Raw genomic sequence first — 19918 nt, forward strand, 5'->3', positions numbered from 1 at the left:
ATTTGGGCCTAAACACAACAGAGCTTCTCCACGTTTCAATAAAAAAAATCGTATTTAACGTTGTAATATGGCTTATTTATGCCTTTTGTTAACAATGTAGAATGTATTAAATAACATACAAGATTAAACCCCCTTGTTAAAAGGAATAGAAATGACAAATCTCCGAGACTTCGTATCTTAAAGTGTCATATAAGATATACAAGCAAACAAGCCTAGTTAACTCCAAAAGCATGTGAAAGAGTATCGGTCACCATATTTGTTCCTCATATATATATACTGTTGAGATTATGGGCATATAATGATTTAATTTATTCCATAAATAAGTCATGACATTACAGATGAAAACTAGCATGAACGCATCATTAGATCTACACATGTAAACTACGCAGAATAACATGAACAGATCAAATATGCGCAACATATTGAACACGTACCGAGGTGACGAAAAGACCGGCTGCTTGGTCGAAACTTTTCGCAGGTGTCTACGAAGGCACGAAACACGCGAGCGAAGAGGAAGGCGAGCCGTCGCGAACGAACAGGGAGCAGTCGCGCGAAGCGCTTCCCAAAAACCTTATTGCCGCCTTCTCCCGGTGCAGGACGTCAAAGGCAGAGGTTCCGGAGACCTGCTCTCCCGATCGCTGGTGCACGCCGGGTCTACGAGCGACGGCGCAGTACAGAGTAGGAGGCAAACCCTAGATTGATTTTCGCATATATTGCGTGAAGACGGCGGGTCGGTTTATATAGAGAAAGGTCGCTTGATCAGGGCGCCCGCACGATCTCTACTGCGCGTAACCGAACCGGATAAGTCGCGCGTAACTTATCCGGACTCCACGCCGTTTGCACGCATCGGATTTTTCGGAACGTTTCCAAAACAAAAACGAATCCGAATTTGCAGCAAAACAAAACTGCAAAAAGAGGCTGCATCTGCGCAAGGGTGAGGAGCCAATTTTTCGGACCATTCGACGCGTACGTCGTGCACGCGCGCCGCCTGCCCTGCCCTGCCCTGCCCAGGCCAGGCCAGGCCAGGCGAGGCGAGGCGAGGCGAGCGAGCGCGCGCGTGTGTTTCCCCTCTTCTCTCCACCACACATGCTTCAAGTGGCTAGGAGGGCATCCTCCCTTTTAAGGAGGTCCCCCTCTCCTAGAATAAGCAAGGTGGTACTAAACTCCACATGCATGCCATCCCATGAGGTGGGCTTTTGTGATTTTCCAAAGAATTAATCTTCGAGTGGGCTAAGACCCATTCATTAATTCCAACAATCCCCCACCAAATCTCAAAATCCCACTGAGATTTGCCTTTTCCAATGTACTGTTTATATACCAGCGGTTCGATGGAGACCAATTAAGGTTGAACATCCACCTAGAACTCCAAGCTACACTTACTCACAACTTGAACAATGGACTACGCCTTGAATTGCAAGTCTTGTGCAAGCAAGTTTCACTCAAAGTCTTATCTGGTACTAGACCGTCTGTAGACTACCCCTCGGGTGGAGCGTATAAGTCATACTCCTAGGTCTTTAGTAAGCTTCCTAGAAGATTCACCCAAAATCTTCATGGACTGCGACCAACAGTCAAGCTCACAAAGGTGAGTTCCTTCAAGAATGCTCTGCAGGACAACATCTTTGCTAATTAAAGCCAACAGAACTCATTAAGGCATAGCCAACCTGCCTTGCAGCTCACGAGAGTATATGCATCTTCACTTAGAGAGGGTATATATATTGGTACTCTCCTCTAGTTTATTAATGGTTTGTTCTTCCCAGGATCTAATTCACGGGATCTCCGATCACATAGACTGGGTTACCACCATAGTATAACTCACATGGGTCTCAAACCCATCTCCTTCGATGCATTGTCTATCACATTTCGTGATAGTCCCTTCGTGAAGGGATCTGCCAGGTTTCTCGCTGTTTGGATGTAATCCAACGTTATAACTCCGGAGTTTCTTAATTTCCTGACAGACTTCAATCGTCTTTTCACATGTCTAGACGATTTCATATTATCCTTAGAACTATTCACTTTGACAATTACCGTTTGATTGTCACAGTTCATAAGGATAGCCGGCACCGGTTTTTCAACAACAGGCAGATCCATTAATAGATCACGCAACCATTCTGCCTCAACAGTAGCAGTATCCAGTGCCGTTAGCTCTGCTTCCATGGTTGACCTCGTCAAAATTGTCTGTTTGCAAGACCTCCATGAAACAGCACCACCACCCAGTGTGAAAACATATCCACTAGTGGCTTTGATCTCATCCACATCAGAGATCCAGTTAGAATCACTATAACCCTCCAGTACCGCAGGATACCCAGTATAGTGAAGCCCCAATTCCACAGTACCTTTCAGATAGCGCATTACTCGCTCAAGCGCACGCCAGTGATCATCTCCCGGATTAGAGGTAAATCGGCTCAACTTGCTCACAGCAAAGAAGATATCAGGCCTAGTTGCACTAGCCAGGTACATCAACGAGCCAATGATTTGGGAGTATTCCAGTTGATTCCTAGCAATTCTCTTGTTCTTGCGAAGCGACAAGCTAGGATCATAAGGTGTTGGAGAAGGCTTACTATCAATGTAGCCAAAGCGATTCAAAATCTTCTCCACATAATGAGACTGCAAGAGTGTAATCCCATTCTCACCTCTAATTAGCTTAATGTTTAAAATAACATCAGCTACTCCCAAATCTTTCATATCAAAATTTTGAGACAAGAATGATTTAACCTCATTTATCACCTCAATGTTTGTCCCAAATATCAGTATGTCGTCAACATACAAGCACAAAATAACTCCCTCACCCCCACCATGGCGATAGTACACACATTTATCTGCCTCATTGACTGCAAAGCCTGCAGATGTCAATGTTTTGTCAAATTTCTCATGCCATTGCTTAGGAGCTTGTTTCAGACCATACAAAGACTTCAACAATTTGCACACTTTGCCTTCTTGACCTTCAAGTACAAACCCATCAGGTTGATCCATATAGATCTCCTCATCCAGCTCTCCATTAAGAAAAGCTGTCTTAACGTCCATTTGATGAACGAGAAGACCATGTGAGGCTGCTAGGGAAAGTAGCACACGAATTGTGGTCAATCTAGCAACAGGTGAGTAAGTGTCAAAGAAATCTTCGCCTTCTCTCTGAGTATAGCCCTTAGCAACAAGCCGAGCCTTGTACTTTTCAATAGTACCGTCAGGCCTAAGCTTCTTCTTGAACACCCACTTGCACCCCACAGGTTTACACCCATAGGGTCGCTCTGTCACCTCCCAAGTCCCGTTAGCGATAATGGAATCCATTTCACTACGGACAGCCTCCTTCCAGTAGTCTGCATCAGGAGATGCATATGCTTCTGAAATTGACTTAGGAGTGTCATCCACGAGGTACACAGTGAAATCATCACCAAAAGACTTAGCCGTCCTTTGTCTCTTACTCCTTCGAGGAGCTTCACTGACATCCTCCTCAGAGACAAGTTCATGTGTATGTTCAGTTTGTTCTGGTGGTGTGATTGAACTGGGAATTATTTCAGAGGGTTGGTTCGAACCACTATGTGTATCCTTCATTGGGAAAAAGCTCTCAAAGAAGGTAGCATCACGAGACTCCATAATTGTACCAACATGCATGTCCGGTACCTCGGATTTAACTATTAAAAATCTATAGGCAATGCTATGATGAGCATATCCCAGAAAAACACAGTCCACAGTCTTAGGTCCAAGTTTGCGCTTCTTCGTTATTGGTACATTGACTTTCGCCAAGCACCCCCATGTGCGCAAATAAGAAAGTGATGGTTTTCTACCAATCCATATCTCATATGGTGTTTTGTCCTTATTTCTGTTAGGAACTCTGTTTAACACATGATTTGAGGTCAACAATGCCTCCCCCCACCATGCCTTAGGCAGTCCCGCGGTGTCCAACATGGCATTCACCAAGTCAGTCAGTGTGCGGTTCTTCCTTTCAGCAATCCCATTAGACTCGGGAGAATAGGGAGGCGTCCTCTCATGTATGATGCCATGTTCCTCACAGAATAAGTCAAACTCGTTCGAGAAAAACTCTCCACCACGATCAGACCTAAGCCTTTTTATCTTTCTGTCAAGTTGATTTTCAACCTCTGCCTTATAAATTTTAAAATAGTCTAGAGCCTCGTCTTTCGTTTTCAACAAGTACACATAGCAAAATCTAGTAGCATCATCAATCAATGTCATGAAATATCGTTTTCCACCCTTCGTCAACACCCCATTCATTTCACAAAGATCTGAATGTAGGAGTTCTAGTGGTGCCAAGTTTCTCTCCTCGGCAGCCTTGTGAGGCTTGCGAGGTTGCTTCGATTGCACACAACTATGGCACTTAGAACCTTTGACAATGGAAAACTTAGGAATTAAACACATGCTGGAAAGCCGAGACATCAAGCCAAAATTAATATGACATAAACGTGAATGCCAAACATTAGCCTCATCATCCACACTGCCACAAATATGGTTCACAGACTTATTGCAGAAATCAGAAAGGGAAAAGCGGAACAGGCCTCCGCACTCATAACCTTTACCAATAAAATATCCATGTTTAGACACGACTACTTTATTAGACTCAAAAACCAACTTAAATCCGTCTCTAGTCAGACGGGAGCCACTAACAAGATTCCTGTCGATAGAAGGGACATGCTGCACGTTCTTCAGCTGCACGATCTTTCCCGAAGTAAACTTCAGATCTACCGTGCCAACACCATGAACAGAAGCATGTGACCCATTCCCCATTAGGACGGTGGAACCCCGTGCGACCTGATAAGAAGAAAACAATGAGATGTCAGCACAAACATGTACATTGGCCCCAGTATCAACCCACCAATTAGTAGATTGATTAACTGAAAAAACAGTAGGTAAATTACCATACCCGCTTCCATCTCCAGTGTTGCCAATGGTCACATTAGCAGACTTAGAAGTCTGCCCTGCAGGTGCCTTCATCCCCTTGCGTTGTGGACACTTCCTAGCCAGATGACCAACTTGGCCACACACAAAGCAAGTCCTCTCATCCTGATTAGGATTGTTGTTGTTCTTCTTCTGCTTCTTGAAGTTGGTGGTCTGCTGAGCTTTGTATTTCCCCTTGCTCTTGTTCTGGGCCTTGTGCACAACATTGGCACTGGACTGCCCACCATCGCCCTTAGACGCGGCATCTTTTTCCCGAGCTTTCTCCTCAACATCAAGAGACGCAATCAACCCCTCAACGGAGTATTCCTGTCTCTTGTGTTTGAGTGCAGTACCGAAACTCCTCCAAGATGGAGGTAGTTTTGCAATAATGCACCCGGCCACAAATTTGTCGGGTAAGACACACTTAAGGAGTTCGAGTTCCTTAGCCATGGTTTGTATCTCATGAGCCTGTTCGACTACAGAACGGTTGTCAGCCATTTTGTAGTCATGAAACTGCTCCATGATATACAGATCATTGCTAGCATCAGTAGCACCGAATTTAGTATTCAGTGCATCCCACAACTCCTTAGCGTCGGTCATATGCATATACACCTCGACCAGACGATCGCCAAGAACGCTAAGAATGCATCCCACAAAGAGAGTAGTGGCTTCCTCGAATTGCTTCTGCTGTTCAGCAGTAAGAACTCCTTCAGGTTTGCCAGTACTCACCCAGAAGCATTTCATAGCTGTCAGCCACAGAGTGACCCTGATCTGCCATCTCTTAAAATGCACACCGGTGAATTTATCCGGCCTCAGTGCATCGGCAAAACCAGCCATAGTAAAATCACAGTGCCTATAATAAGGTTTTTGGATTGTTGAGATTATGGGCATATAATGATTTAATTTATTCCATAAATAAGTCATGACATTACAGATGAAAACTAGCATGAACGCATCATTAGATCTACACATGTAAACTACGCAGAATAACATGAACAGATCAAATATGCGCAACATATTGAACACGTACCGAGGTGACGAAAAGACCGGCTGCTTGGTCGAAACTTTTCGCAGGTGTCTACGAAGGCACGAAACACGCGAGCGAAGAGGAAGGCGAGCCGTCGCGAACGAACAGGGAGCAGTCGCGCGAAGCGCTTCCCAAAAACCTTATTGCCGCCTTCTCCCGGTGCAGGACGTCAAAGGCAGAGGTTCCGGAGACCTGCTCTCCCGATCGCTGGTGCACGCCGGCGAGCGGGATGGAGTAGTCTACGAGCGACGGCGCAGTACAGAGTAGGAGGCAAACCCTAGATTGATTTTCGCATATATTGCGTGAAGACGGCGGGTCGGTTTATATAGAGAAAGGTCGCTTGATCAGGGCGCCCGCACGATCTCTACTGCGCGTAACCGAACCGGATAAGTCGCGCGTAACTTATCCGGACTCCACGCCGTTTGCACGCATCGGATTTTTCGGAACGTTTCCAAAACAAAAACGAATCCGAATTTGCAGCAAAACAAAACTGCAAAAAGAGGCTGCATCTGCGCAAGGGTGAGGAGCCAATTTTTCGGACCATTCGACGCGTACGTCGTGCACGCGCGCCGCCTGCCCTGCCCTGCCCAGGCCAGGCGAGGCGAGCGAGCGCGCGCGTGTGTTTCCCCTCTTCTCTCCACCACACATGCTTCAAGTGGCTAGGAGGGCATCCTCCCTTTTAAGGAGGTCCCCCTCTCCTAGAATAAGCAAGGTGGTACTAAACTCCACATGCATGCCATCCCATGAGGTGGGCTTTTGTGATTTTCCAAAGAATTAATCTTCGAGTGGGCTAAGACCCATTCATTAATTCCAACATATACAACAATAAACTGTGAACAAGCCTGTCACTTGCACTCTAAAGTAGGTACTGCCGATATGATAATTGATAACCCGACAACTGTAACTTCACAATTCTTCGTCGAGAACTTCTCGAACCAAGAAGCCACCCATAACGAAATAGAAAAAGCAAAAGACTCTAGACAAATCTAACTCCTTAATTGTTATGGAAAGACAAAACCCTATACAACAATCTAAACTTCTAAAGACTTTTTTAGAAAAGCCCTTTAAATACCTAATGTAAACCAATGAGAAACGGGTCCCCTTTCTGCTCACCTCTGGTGAATACAGTAGAGATAGAGGAGGAGGACTGTACATTGTAAGGGCTTCGCGAAAAGAACGAGTGGCTTATTTACACTCTAGACTTGTTTGGCTAATGGGATGGTAAAATGATTTCCCACCCACCAAAAGACATTTTAAATCCTAACCATTCATTCTCTCTTTCATTTAATCATAATCCTTCATCTATTTCTCAATCCCAATCCCACCCCCATTTTCCATTATCCAAACACACACTCTGGAGATGATGCATAATTTTTTTTCTTATAATTTAACATATAAAATGGACTATGCTCATTTCTTTCTAATATCAAATCCAAATAAAAAAAAATGTCTTGGTTCATAGTTCATATAAGCTGAGCAGCAAATATCTATACTTTGGGAATGTTTTCTCTAAAGTTTGACTTTTGTCATGTCCAGAAGATAAAACTACAAAGTCGAAATTTCCTTAAAAAAATGCCTTCTTTCTAATCTCCACTCCAGATAAAAAATATATATTGGTTTGTAGTTCACATATGTAAAAACAATGGAGTATTGTTTATTTGGACAAATAAGTTTTGTACAATTTGAGAATTTCACAAATGTTGAAAATAAGGCGAGATGAAAAATACAACCTCAAAATAAAAAAAAAGACACAACAACTAGAGAATAGTACTGTGTTAACTTTTCTGAAAAGGCTACGAGTAAAAAAAATACTTCTTCCATCCACAAAAGTTAGACATATTTCACATTTGAGTTTTTCCAAATAAGTTGTTTCTATTTGTAGTCTTTATGCATTTAAGACTTAAATAAATAGATAAATTAAATATTTGATTAGAACCCAAAGAGTCATCTAATAAATACTCATTGGTTGCATGCTTATATTCACTCCTTAATTTTGTAGCATCTAAGATAATTTAATTTCTCCTTAGTCTTGGTGACAAAAGTAATATTGGTAACTTTTATGTATAGAGTGAGTGTTTGCAAAACTAGATTTATAACTTCCATATAGTTAGACTGAATGAATTAGTGTCGTTTCTGTCTTTCATGTAAGTATAATAATAAAAAAGGAATGTTTTTCCTTTCATAATTAATTGCGTGGGAAATTATTTATTTAGCAAATAGAGCAAAAGGAACAATATAATGAAGGAAATTAAGAAGAGAAGGGGAAAAAGAAATTAAGAGTTAAATATATAATGAATAGTTTGTAGGTGTGGCAATTAAGCGTGAGTTTCGGTCCGCCAACCGCGCGCTCTTGGTCGACCACAACGCATGCTACTCTCAGCCTCAGCCAACCAATTCTGCAAAATGCATTGATCGATCGATGTTCTCTCCTCCCTAGCTGCGGACGGACTTGGATCCATCCATCTCCCATTCATTCATTCATTCATTCATGTGGCCATCCATCCACCATCTTGCATGCTAGCTAGCTACCCTGCAGGCCCATAACGACATTATTCAATTCGAATTAATTCCATCATCATATAATAATATATATGATGCTGAGCTCGTCGGCGTCGAGGCGGGAGGTCGGCGGCGGCGGCGCCGCCTCCAGCACCAAGAGCGGCGAGCTGTCCCTGTCCAAGGTGGCCAGCGTGGCCATACGGGAGTCGTCGGGCTCGGGCTCGGGCGGGATTTCCAAGAGCAGCGAATTGCTGTCGAGGGCAGGAACCATGGCGGCGGCGAGGGAGGCGGCGGCGGCGGCGGTACACCACGAAGGATGGATGGTGCGCTACGGCCGGAGGAAGATCGGCAGGTCCTTCTTCCACACCCGCTACTTCGTCCTCGACAGCAGGCTCCTCGCCTACTACAAGAAGAAACCCAAAGACAACATGGTACCCGCCCTAACTCCATCATCATTCATTAATCAATCAATTATTACTACTCGTACTAATTTCAAACACTCTTACTATCACTGCCTTGTTTTAATTTTCCTTCCCCTGGCACACGCTTGTCTGGCCAATTACATTGTGTAACAAAAAAACTCTTTTCATTCTAATATATTGATGCGTTCGCGAAAAAAAAACACTCTTACTATTACACATTTGCACTACTACTCATAGTAAATTCAAACACACACACACACACTATATATATATATATATATATATATATATATATATATATATATATATATATATATATATATATATATATATATATATATATATATATATATATATATATTTGGCACCAAAAATTAAATATGCATTAATTCAGTCACATCATCTAGAATATAGTAGCCTTTGGATCCTTCTTATGCTTTGATCTCAACCATCCATTTACATATGCATTTACAACCCACTAAATACATAGTTATTAGTATAAAATTCAATGTGCATTAAACCATAACATCTACAAAACTAATAGTCATTGGATCTCTCTCTCATATTTGATACTCCCTCCATCCCTAAATATTTGACGCCGTTGACTTTTCTTTTTATACATATCTGACCGTTCGTCTTATTCAAAATCTTTTGTGAAATATGTAAAACTCTATATATACATAAAAGTATATTTAACAATAAATTAAATGATAGGAAAAGAATTAATAATTACTTAATTTTTTTAAATAAGACGAACGATCAAACATATTTAAAAAAGTCAACATTGTCAAATATTTAGATATGGAGGGAGTATATAACTATCCCAGCTGTCATGTAAAATTGAAATTTATAATCAACTACTATTGAGCAAATATTCTCTATTTACATATTATAAGTACTTGATTTACATATTGCTTTCTTTTAATTTTCTATAAAGTATTTTTAAATTTCCTGCTGCAATGCGCGGGATATGCACTAGTTATATGTAATAATGTTGTACATGCATATATCCATGCAGGTGCCACTAAAATCGCTGCTGATAGACGGGAATTGCAGGGTGGAGGATAGAGGACTCAAAACACATCATGGACAAGTATCCATTATTTCTTCTAATTTATCTCCTTTCCGTACCATCCTTCTTCTCATGATATACTGTATCAACCAGCTGGCTTTTACACCTGACATTGCCCCCGTCCTTCTCAATTGACGATGTATCATAATGATCCTTAATTTTCAGATGGTCTATGTCCTGTGCGTTTATAATAAGAAAGAAAAGGAGCATCAGATCACGGTTTGTTCTAACTAAACCTGACTGCATGTTCTCGATCTCTTTCATTCAGCGTTATATCAGTATATATATGACTAGATTTAATTCGCAGATGGGCGCGTATGATATTGAGGATGCTCTGGCCTGGAAAAAGAATATAGAACTCATTATCGATCAGGTGCAGTAATTTTTCTTCATCTTACAGTTTTGACTTTGCATATGTAAACACAACAAGTAATTTTGGAGTACTGGATAATTCTCAAATTTCAATGAAAATCCATTTTCATGTCGAATCATCTAATACCCAAAATATGTGACTCTTAGACCGTCCAGCTGCCTTATTCAGGATTTTCTAATGAATTAAACCGAACAAGGACCTTTGTACGTACTGTTTAAAGGGTAGTTAATTTGGGCTGGCAGAACTTTAGGTGTACTCTTTACGGATATATGTAGTAAATTAAGCTGCAAAACAATATGGATGCTCCATGTTGTTTTGTGAAGTATCACATCTTCACATTGTTGCAGCAGCAAGAAAATATGACCTCCAAAAACCGCAAGGCCTTTGCTTCAATGGACTTTGATACGGAACTAGGAGGGCAGTTTATATTCTCAGACCATGACAGCGCGTAAGTGACATCCCATCTTCTCTCTTAGATTATCTTACAAACGACAAACAAACAAGATCTGAAATAAGCTGAAATATAATTTCACTACGAATATATGCAGAGCTGAAGATGAAGAGGAACGACCTATGTTGATTCGCAGGACAACTATAGGGAATGGTAACAAGTTATCTGCAAGTTTTGTTCTTAATTTCCGTTTGTGGATCGATATGCTACAGAAATTCACCACCTCATTTCTGGTGTGCTAGGTCCCCCTGAATCAATACATGACTGGACCAAAGAGCATGATATCGGTCCACCCAATCAGATTGACCCCATTCAAGTTAGCTCCAAGAAGAATTGGCGCCTACTTAGATGCCAAAATGGCAAGCACACAAGACTCCTCCTCCTCCTCCTTAGGTTATCAGTCAATACTTGTCTACTTGTTGCTTACTTCCTTGTCATTCGCAGGACTACGCATCTTTGAAGAACTTCTGGAATTCGATTATCTTGTATGTCCAGTCTACTCACTCTCGACTACTGCTAGACAGTTAATTGATTAGATACTATGCATCTTCTGAAATTCTTGATGATTTTTCACTTGTCCTGTGTAGGCAAGAAGCTGTAGCAGAGCTATGCGAGCTGTTGGTGTTGTGGAAGCCACATGCGAAGCCATTTTTGGGCTGGTGATGAGCATGGATGTAACAAGATATGAGTAAGCATATTTACTACTATCACCTATATATATTCCTACTACAGTTACATATTAATCTTGAGATTACGTACTGATGTTTAATTATTGATCATCACGTATAGGTGGGACTGCAGCTTTCGCTATGGTAGTTTAGTTGAAGAGGTTGACGGCCACACCGCTATACTGTATCATAAGTTGCAGTTGCACTGGTGCCCAATGTAACTAGTCTTCTTTCTTGTCCGTAGCATTTTCAAACATCCTCCTCCTCTTCTTCTTCTTCTTTTTTTTGGAGAAATTTCCTCTTATTTTTGAGTGCACAACTAAATGGTAGTACTAATATTTCGGATTATCTATCAGATTGAAACTTACACATTCTTCCATTCTACATGAACATGCAGGTTAGTATGGCCTCGAGACCTATGTTATGTTCGCTATTGGCGGCGTAATGACGATGGAAGTTACGGTAAAAATATTCAAATCTTTTCCATGGAATTTGCTGTTTTGTAGAGCAATTAATTTCTGATTGTTTGTTTGGACGCAGTTGTGCTGTTTCGATCTACAGAGCATCCAAACTGTGGACGTCAAAAAGGATATGTGAGGGCTTTTATTGAAAGTAAGCTTCTCTCTGAGCATCTGAAATCCTGCATTAATTTACCTGCTGAGATCGATCAGGACAGGAGGAGGAGAGACAGTATACTAGTTCCATAGAAAACAGACAGAAATAAATGTCAAATGAAGTTCCTTTTCTTTTCTGAAATTCCTACTAGTTCAGGTGGAGGTTTCAAGATTTCTCCTCTCAAGTGTCGCAACGGAAGACCCCGCACTCAAGTTCAACACCTAATGCAGATTGATCTCAGGGGATGGCTCCTCAACTACTCTCCTTCCTTTCAGTATCATTCTTTGCTGCAGATACAAAACTGTGTAGCCGGTACTAACTACTGCCACTGCTCGAAACTTAGTTTGCTCAAATGAATTAGTGCCATCATCTTACTACTTCACTGTTATCCTAATTAACTCTACTTACTTCAAGGCCTACGAGAATACTTCTCCCAAACAGACGAAACACATATAACTCCAAGGATTCCTGTGATGGAAAACATGGTTGACACATCTGCAGTACAGAAAGATGACAAGAAGAGTACCGAAGAAGTAGACTCCAAGACTAAAACACCAGATCGAGGACAAGCGGACAGTAAAAACATGGGAATCATTGATGAAGAAACAGACGAGGATGAGGACTATCAGGTTCCTGAAGCTAACATAGAGGTGCTTCATGGCCAATATATAACATTACATATGAACAGTGAATGAGTTTTTTGTGTTTCCTCATTCTAACTAAACTGTGATCAAAATTAATTAATGTGCAGGAAGATCCTAACAAAGATGCTAAGCGTGCAGGTATGATTCCTTTTTTTTTCTGCAATTTATTTTGGTATTAATCTGGTAAGTTCCATAGGCAATCATATATTCTTCCCCTGTAACAATGACACGGTTTGCCTTGTGATTATGGCAGACGAACCACCAGAAAAGATTGATCTATCATGCTTTTCGGGCATTCTTCGTTGCGATGCGGATGAGAAAAGCCGAAACTGTTGGACAGTACCTGACAGCAAGCTGTTTAAAGTCCGTAGCAAGAACTTCCCGCATGATAAATCAAAGGTCCAAGCTTTTATTGCTTAATTTGTTTCTTTGGAATTGAATCCAGTGAGTGAGATTATATGAAGAAGCTGAGCACACTGCTCACATTGAAATTACAGATACCTGCAGCGAGTTACCTGATGGAGCTTGCGGCCATTGACTGGTTTAAGGACAGCAAGCGTATGGATAACGTAGGCAGGCAGAAAGGCTGTGTAGCCCAGGTAAACATAATAAATCTTGTGATCGATGATGGCTTATCCTATCTGAAGTTATCAAGTAGTATCATCACAGAACTTGGCGGCTTGGTCGATGTTTGTTTTGTAGGTAGCTGCTGAGAAAGGGATGCATACATTTGTTGCCAACATACAGGTAAGTATGTTTGCAGATTCAGAGCTAGCTAGCTAGCTAGGAGGAAACATTGGCAATCAAAGTTATAGTTATGGGTGTGTATATATATATTGTGTTGTAGATCCCTGGATCAACTCATTACAGCTTGGTGATGTACTTCGTGACAAAGTCGCTGAAGAAGGGATCACTGCTGCAGCGATTCTTCGATGGGGATGATGAGTTCCGCAATAGCAGGCTGAAGCTGATACCCTCTGTACCCAAGGTAGGTAGTCCAGCTGTTGGTCTCAGGTAGTGAACTGAACTGAACTGTTGGTCTCAGGTGGTGGGGTGGGGTGTGCCCGCAGGGATCATGGATAGTGCGGCAGAGTGTAGGGAGCACGCCGTGCTTGCTGGGGAAGGCGGTGGATTGCAGCTACGTGCGTGGAGCCGGATACCTGGAGGTGGACGTCGACATTGGGTCGTCGGCGGTGGCCAACGGGGTGCTGGGTTTGGTGTTTGGTGTGGTGACGACGCTGGTGGTGGACATGGCGTTCCTAATACAGGCCAACACCTACGAGGAGCTCCCCGAGCAGGTCATCGGCGCCGCCCGTCTCGCTCACGTCGAACCCGCCGCCGCTATCGTCCCCCAGGACCTTACTCCCCCTCCTCCTGCCCTTGCCGACGACGACAACGCCGCTGCTTCTTCCTCCGAGGATGATCATTTGTCCAAGAAAACCAACTAAGCTAGCACCTCTCTCAACGCACGCACTGCAACTTATCAATCATTTATCTTCTTGTAATTTCTAATTATTTCCGAGGCTCATAGCAAGCTTTGTTTTTTTTCTTTTCATCTTTTTTTTTATCTCGTTAAGTTGTTTGCAAAGTACAGCTGGTTTTCTTCTACGTAGGAACAAAGATAAATCTAGCTAGTGACAGTATTTCGTTGGAACCTAATATTATAGACTGAGATATTTTGTTTAGGCTTAGATTTGCTGTCTTTGGCTTTAAGTCAGACTTTTAATTAACTTACACTCCCTCCATTTTTTTAATTGACGACGCCATTGACTTTTGAACACATGTTTGACCATTCGCTTTATTTAAAAATTTTATACAAACTATAGAAAAGCCCGTGCGTTGCAATGGGTGATAACTATTTTAATCTTATTATTGTTATATGGTTTAGTTACGATGAAATTCACTGTGAGAATTCGCTTGGATTTATATCTCTACTGTTTTAAAATTCTGTAGTGGTGACGGTGACTCCAACCCTGACAGACACGCGACTTATTAACCGTGGGATTGGCAGATCGGACGGTGCTGAGGATCCCATCGCACGCGCTCGCTATCCAACCGTCGACGCCGCTCCCCTCATCCTTCGCCGCGCCCCCACCACGCCTTCACCGACCGCCACTCCTGCTCGCCCGAATCGACGCCGCCGCCGTCGCGGGTCGACATCGCCGCTCCTCCTATCGCGCTCCTCCCCGCCGGCACTGCCTCCATCCATCCGCCGCGTCTCGCCGCCGGTCGCACCACCGATCCATTCCTCCTCCGCCGCCTGCTCTCCCGGTCCCTCCCGCCCCATCGCCCCAACCCCCCCCCCCCCCCCCGGCACCGCCTCCATCCATCCGCCGCGTCTCGCCGCCGGCCGCACCCCCGCTTCCATCCATCCACTGCAGATCGCCATCGCACGCCTCCGCCTCTCAAGGTCGCACGCTCATCGCCGCCGCTCGTCGCCCGACACCCCGCCGATTGGGGACCGGACGCTGACCCTGCATCGACGCCACAACAGCCGACAGATGGGAGATGTTGAAGACCTCACTCCAACGACGGCTGCGCGCGGTGACACTACCAGGCGTTGAGGGAGAGAATGCAGTGCGAGGTGCGACGGGGTTGTTCGTCCTTGCCCAGATCAACGCCGCCGCCGATCCCTCACTCGCCCCTCGCCCAGGTCGGTGCCAAGGGCGAGGTTCGCCAATCTGCTTCCCAGCCGCCTCGCCCGCTCCATGGGAGAGGTGACACCTGTGCCCGCCTCCAGCGCTCCATGCCCCCGGATACCATCCGAGCACGATCCCTCCGGCAGAACTTCTGCCGGAGAAGGGACGCATGGTTAATTGGTTCGTTCTCTTTACGTTGCAATCCATTCATTTGTCAAGAATCATCATTGTGAGTGCCGAGGGTTATTACAGATTACAGGATCACTAATGCTCTTTTTTGCCCAAAAGGTGTTCAACGAAATGCTGCTTAGCCAATGTATTACCAGAAATTGATTTCTCTGTAAGTGAGAATGTCATATTGCCATGTCCCCTATGTTGTTATTTATACTAATGATTGCAGGATTCTCTCTGTTGTTATTTATGCTAATGTAATGAAATATCCAATTACTATGTATAGACTCTAGAGCTATGAACTGCTGGGAAGTTGAGAGTGTTGCTACCAAGCAGAAAGATTCAAATTATATGTTGGAGCAAACTAATTTGGATCTTGCAGTCTCAAAACTAATCTGGTCCTTGATTGTTTCAGAGCGGACGAAAATAAAAAATGGAACGATGCAGTGAAGATTATGTAAGCAATGTTCGTGATATATCGATCCTGAAATTCTCATAGATGGCCATTGCACAAATACAAAAATTTGCAGGTTATTAATAGTGAACTACATCTCTGTAAATCTGCATAACATATGTTAAAGCTAGCCCAAGAATTAATATGTTGTAAATCTGCTCTACAGTTGACACTGCTTACATTTTCTACTATTAATAACCCTCAGTTGTGATAGATCTGATACCTTCTTAAAAATTTGAACTGAGTTTTCATACCTAGCAGTAGGACTAACATTTTATGGTTGTATTGTTCAGCTCAAGATGAACAACCACACCAACCCCAAGATCACCAACTAAGCCTATCCTGCTTCATGATTGTTGTTGCAAACTCCAACATGCTTGCTGCTGGTGCAATCTGAGCCGGCTGGTGGCAGATGGGAGCCTGCCCTATGTTGTTAGCAGCTTTTTTCACTCCAAGTCATGCTTGCTGCCTGTGGTCTTGGTAGTTTCTTTTTTGTGTTGTCAATTTAATTATTAGGATTTCCCATGTGCTCGGCTATTGGTGTTCTTGTATCTGTTTTGTTTCAGGGTGTCATTACTATGGAGTAGATCATAATTTTTTTCTTATTTTTTTCCAATGCCTTGTAAAATAACCAACTAGCAGGGATGTTCATAAATTTCCCCCTTTTGTTTGGTTTTTTTCAGACATATATATAATGAAGGCATATATACACAAAAGGAGGAGCTGTTTGAGGGTCTAAAGGACAATAGCTCAATTGACTGGGAAGTTGTTGTCATATGTCGAGAGCAATCTGCTAAATGTTAAAGAGGTGCATCTAACTTTTGTACCCAGTGAACTGCAAATCTGCACCTTCTCTTTTGATTAATAGTTTCTTTGGATTCAGATCAAAATAGCTCAACATGGGAATTTTTCTAGCAGAGGATGGGCAATTCTTGGAAAATACTATATATTTCTTGTCGTTGAATGTGATCATGTCCCATTATTCTGGCACTTGCTGCCTTGATTTTGTTGCCTGTGCCAGCCCTTTAGCTAGCTCTCTATCACACACGAATGCGTGACCCTTGATGGTTGTATGCAGTTGGGATATTTTGGTGAGTTCATCCCCCTTCCCCACCCCACCCTCTCTCTCTCTCTCTCTAAACCATCATTTATCTTCACTATTGACTTACAATTTCACTTCTAGCTGATGATGATCAATCAAAGCTAGCTCATACGTATTAGTGAGTTTATGAAAAAAAAAAGGATCAGATATTCAATAACAGAGTTAGCTCCTTCAGAACGATGGCAAAATGGTACCTTTATAATTTTACTTCTCAACACGCACACATTTTTTTATGACGAGTTTGAACTTTTGTTCTCCTTGTCAGATTTTATCTGAAGCAAGTATCATATACTTCTGTATTAGAATATGGACGCAATCATATATCTCCTAAGGTTTAGTACATACTCTCATATTTGGAAGTGAATACCAAACGTGTCTGAAATAGTGCATGCGATTTAATCTATTCTCTCTTAGGCATTTATTCGCAAATGCAAAGATTTCTGTAATTTGGTCGTAGCTTAGATTATGGCAACCTTGGCTTTGTGGTTTGCCATGTCATGTACTGATATATGAATGTGATGCTTTAATTAACGTTGAAAAGCCATGAATTATGTATTCGAACAAATTGATTGGATGTGTCCTGAAATCGGTTCAGACTTTCGTTCTTTGGTTACTGGCGTGAGACGTGGGAGAAAGACGCTGAAGACATCAAGCATAACATGGAGTTGATAAAACATCGTCGACTGAATCATGGACCTTGTCCTGGATGTAGTTTCTTTGGCTGCTGGTTTATTACACTATAGTAAAACTAAGGACCTTGTAATAGGCTCTTTGTGCTGGTCTGACGTGAAGTGAAAACCTTCTTAATGTAACTTCGCTAAAATTAGCGTTTTGTCTGTTTAAGCAGTATTTATGGTATAAAGAATTGCATATTGCATTATATTGTGACAAAGAGTATTTTCTGAAATTTTGACAATTTGACCATTTTGAAATTTTTATTTGAAGAATAGATCGTGCTAAAATCTTATTGCAAAAATGGACCGAAACTTATTGCAATAAGTTTAGCGTGGTCTATTCTTTAAAAGAATTGCGTATTATATTATATTTTGACAAAGAGCTTCTGTACTCAGCTCATTAAACCTGCCTGCTTGAACTATCTGATACTTAAGTTTTAATTAATGTCTTGAATCTATACTTAATAGCCAATCTTATGATTGTTTCATTTACGATATAAATCGTCACCATAGCGTTAACGCGGGCTTGTAACTATATTTTATAATTATAAATATTTAACATGTCCAGGATGGTGACGAGCTAAGGCAATTTTTTTTTGCTAAATCTACTGATGTACCAACAAAATGAGTATGAAAGCAACACCCTAGCGGTGCACGAGATTTTTTAAGTGTATCGCAAGTGCACAACATTAGAATAGTTATTTACCTATATGTAGTAATTTAATTTTGAGGTGATCATCAATAAGAAAGTCTTCTATCTATGTTGTCTTTTTATAATTTAATAAACGCCATGAGATTGTTTTATATATGTGGCAGAAAGTTTGCACTATACTTCTATAATGATAACATATTTCTTGCTTTGAAAGTAATCTATAGAACAATAATGATTTGTAGTTTTTTTGGATTGCCAGATTTTTTTTCCGTGTTCAATAAATTTTCACTCAATGATTATTTAATATCTTTTCACTTAATATAATTTGAAATTGATATATAGCATTTCCCGTTGCAACGCACGGGCACCTTACTAGTATTTCTAGAAAATCATGAGCTGCGGTACGACTCCTATATTTCTAAAAGCGGACGAACTTAAAAGCCAACTCAAAGGATATATATTTTCAAAAGCGAACAAATTTATAAACCGACTCATACACGGATGACGTACCAAAGTACCGACAAAAACATCTTAAATTTTTTAATAGTAGAGATATATATAAGTTATAAATCATGCTTAAAGTATTTTGAGTGGTGAAACAACTCACAACAAAATAAATTATAATTACATAATTTTAAAATAAGACAAATGATCAAACGTATGACAAAAAGTCAATAGCATTATTTGTTAAAAAACAAATGTAGTATTATTTTATAAGCCAATGCATTTAAAATCTTAAGTTTAATAATGAAGTCATACATCTATCTCACATATTTTTTAAAAAAGAATCTCTAATTTAGCTTTTAGCTTAATAGTGTAAAGGTGGCTTATAGCTTTTAAAAGACAAAAAAAATATTTATTTGTTTAGGTTTAAATTTTTCTTGGCTGATAAGCTCCCTTATAAGCTTCAACAAAGAGTGCCCGATTTACTTAGTACTCACGCCATCTCAAGATATAACAACTTTTCGCCATTAGAATGTGTTCCAAAATATAACCACATCAACATTCTCTCTCCCAACCAATCACAACCCTTCGTCATTCAATTTCCTCACATATCTTCACTTCTCAACCAATCACAATATTCTCCTAGTTGATTCTATCTACTTTCTTTATACTTGTGTCCAACCTTAAAAGTTTTTATATTATGGGATGGATGTACTAGAAAATAAAAGCCTTGGCATGTAGAACTCACCTAATAATAACTCAGTTTGTCAGCTTGCCGTCAGCGTCAGCACAAACTGCTTCCCAAACCTTAAAAGAAGTCGATTTACATTGGTTTTTAAGATAGGGAAGACTCAATCGAGAGGAACAACTGAGGGAGATGAAACAGACTTATTCCTAATTTATTTGGCGCAAATAGCTAGTCCGAGTTCGTGATCTTAATTAGTTTTTCTAATGATCAGCGCCCCCCTCTAGTCTCTCTAGTCTCTACTCATAGTATATACGTATTATATACTTATATATATACATATGTATAAATTTTATATTTATATATACAAAATTTATACGTGTGTATACGTACAAAATTTATATATAATTTTTTATATGTATACACTTTATTGTATAAAAAA

General features: G+C 41.3%; 1 protein-coding gene and 2 long non-coding RNA genes across 6 annotated transcripts; 2 read left to right on the forward strand and 1 right to left on the reverse strand.

The window, feature by feature from the left end:
- Positions 1-4415: 4415 nt before the first annotated feature.
- Positions 4416-5816, reverse strand: LOC136355078 (uncharacterized). Its single transcript, XR_010739149.1, has 2 exons — positions 4871-5816; positions 4416-4758 (listed from the first exon to the last, which is right to left on the reverse strand). It is a non-coding gene; the product is annotated as an uncharacterized lncRNA (long non-coding RNA).
- A 2492-nt stretch (positions 5817-8308) lies between these two features.
- Positions 8309-14406, forward strand: LOC4327992 (protein ENHANCED DISEASE RESISTANCE 2). Of its 2 annotated transcripts, none has more exons than XM_015769345.3 (20): positions 8309-8841; positions 9851-9925; positions 10070-10123; positions 10212-10277; positions 10628-10725; positions 10826-10881; positions 10971-11087; positions 11173-11213; positions 11316-11416; positions 11518-11613; positions 11794-11858; positions 11937-12008; positions 12168-12323; positions 12426-12661; positions 12763-12793; positions 12909-13054; positions 13153-13254; positions 13358-13402; positions 13503-13643; positions 13726-14406. In XM_015769345.3, the coding sequence occupies exons 1-20, from the start codon at positions 8503-8505 to the stop codon at positions 14101-14103; spliced, it is 2415 nt and encodes an 804-aa protein (XP_015624831.1). In that variant the 5' UTR covers positions 8309-8502; the 3' UTR covers positions 14104-14406. The 2 variants fall into 2 exon arrangements, with proteins under 2 accessions (XP_015624831.1, XP_015624830.1); XM_015769344.3 differs by having other exon boundaries at positions 8339-8841; positions 10625-10725.
- A 298-nt stretch (positions 14407-14704) lies between these two features.
- Positions 14705-17901, forward strand: LOC9269638 (uncharacterized). 3 transcript variants are annotated; one of them, XR_010739712.1, is made up of 7 exons: positions 14705-15474; positions 15583-15634; positions 15881-15995; positions 16213-16351; positions 16603-16727; positions 16803-17010; positions 17617-17901. It is a non-coding gene; the product is annotated as an uncharacterized lncRNA (long non-coding RNA). The 3 variants fall into 3 exon arrangements; XR_003240959.2 differs by lacking the exon at positions 17617-17901 and having other exon boundaries at positions 16213-16399; positions 16803-16909; XR_010739711.1 differs by lacking the exons at positions 16803-17010; positions 17617-17901 and having other exon boundaries at positions 16213-16635.
- The last annotated feature ends 2017 nt before the right edge of the window (positions 17902-19918 follow it).

The sequence above is a fragment of the Oryza sativa genome, chromosome 2 (genome assembly GCF_034140825.1).
Source record: "Oryza sativa Japonica Group chromosome 2, ASM3414082v1".
In the NCBI taxonomy this organism is placed as follows: Eukaryota; Viridiplantae; Streptophyta; class Magnoliopsida; order Poales; family Poaceae; genus Oryza; species Oryza sativa.

Coding starts and splice junctions, on each gene's coding strand:
- LOC4327992 (XM_015769344.3), top strand. CDS start 8,503: ATGATGCTGAGCTCGTCGGCGTCGAGGCGGGAGGTCGGCGGCGGCGGC. Junction 11,614..11,793: donor CAGTTGCACTGGTGCCCAAT/GTAACTAGTCTT, acceptor ATGAACATGCAG/GTTAGTATGGCCTCGAGACC. Junction 12,324..12,425: donor GATACAAAACTGTGTAGCCG/GTACTAACTACT, acceptor ACTTACTTCAAG/GCCTACGAGAATACTTCTCC.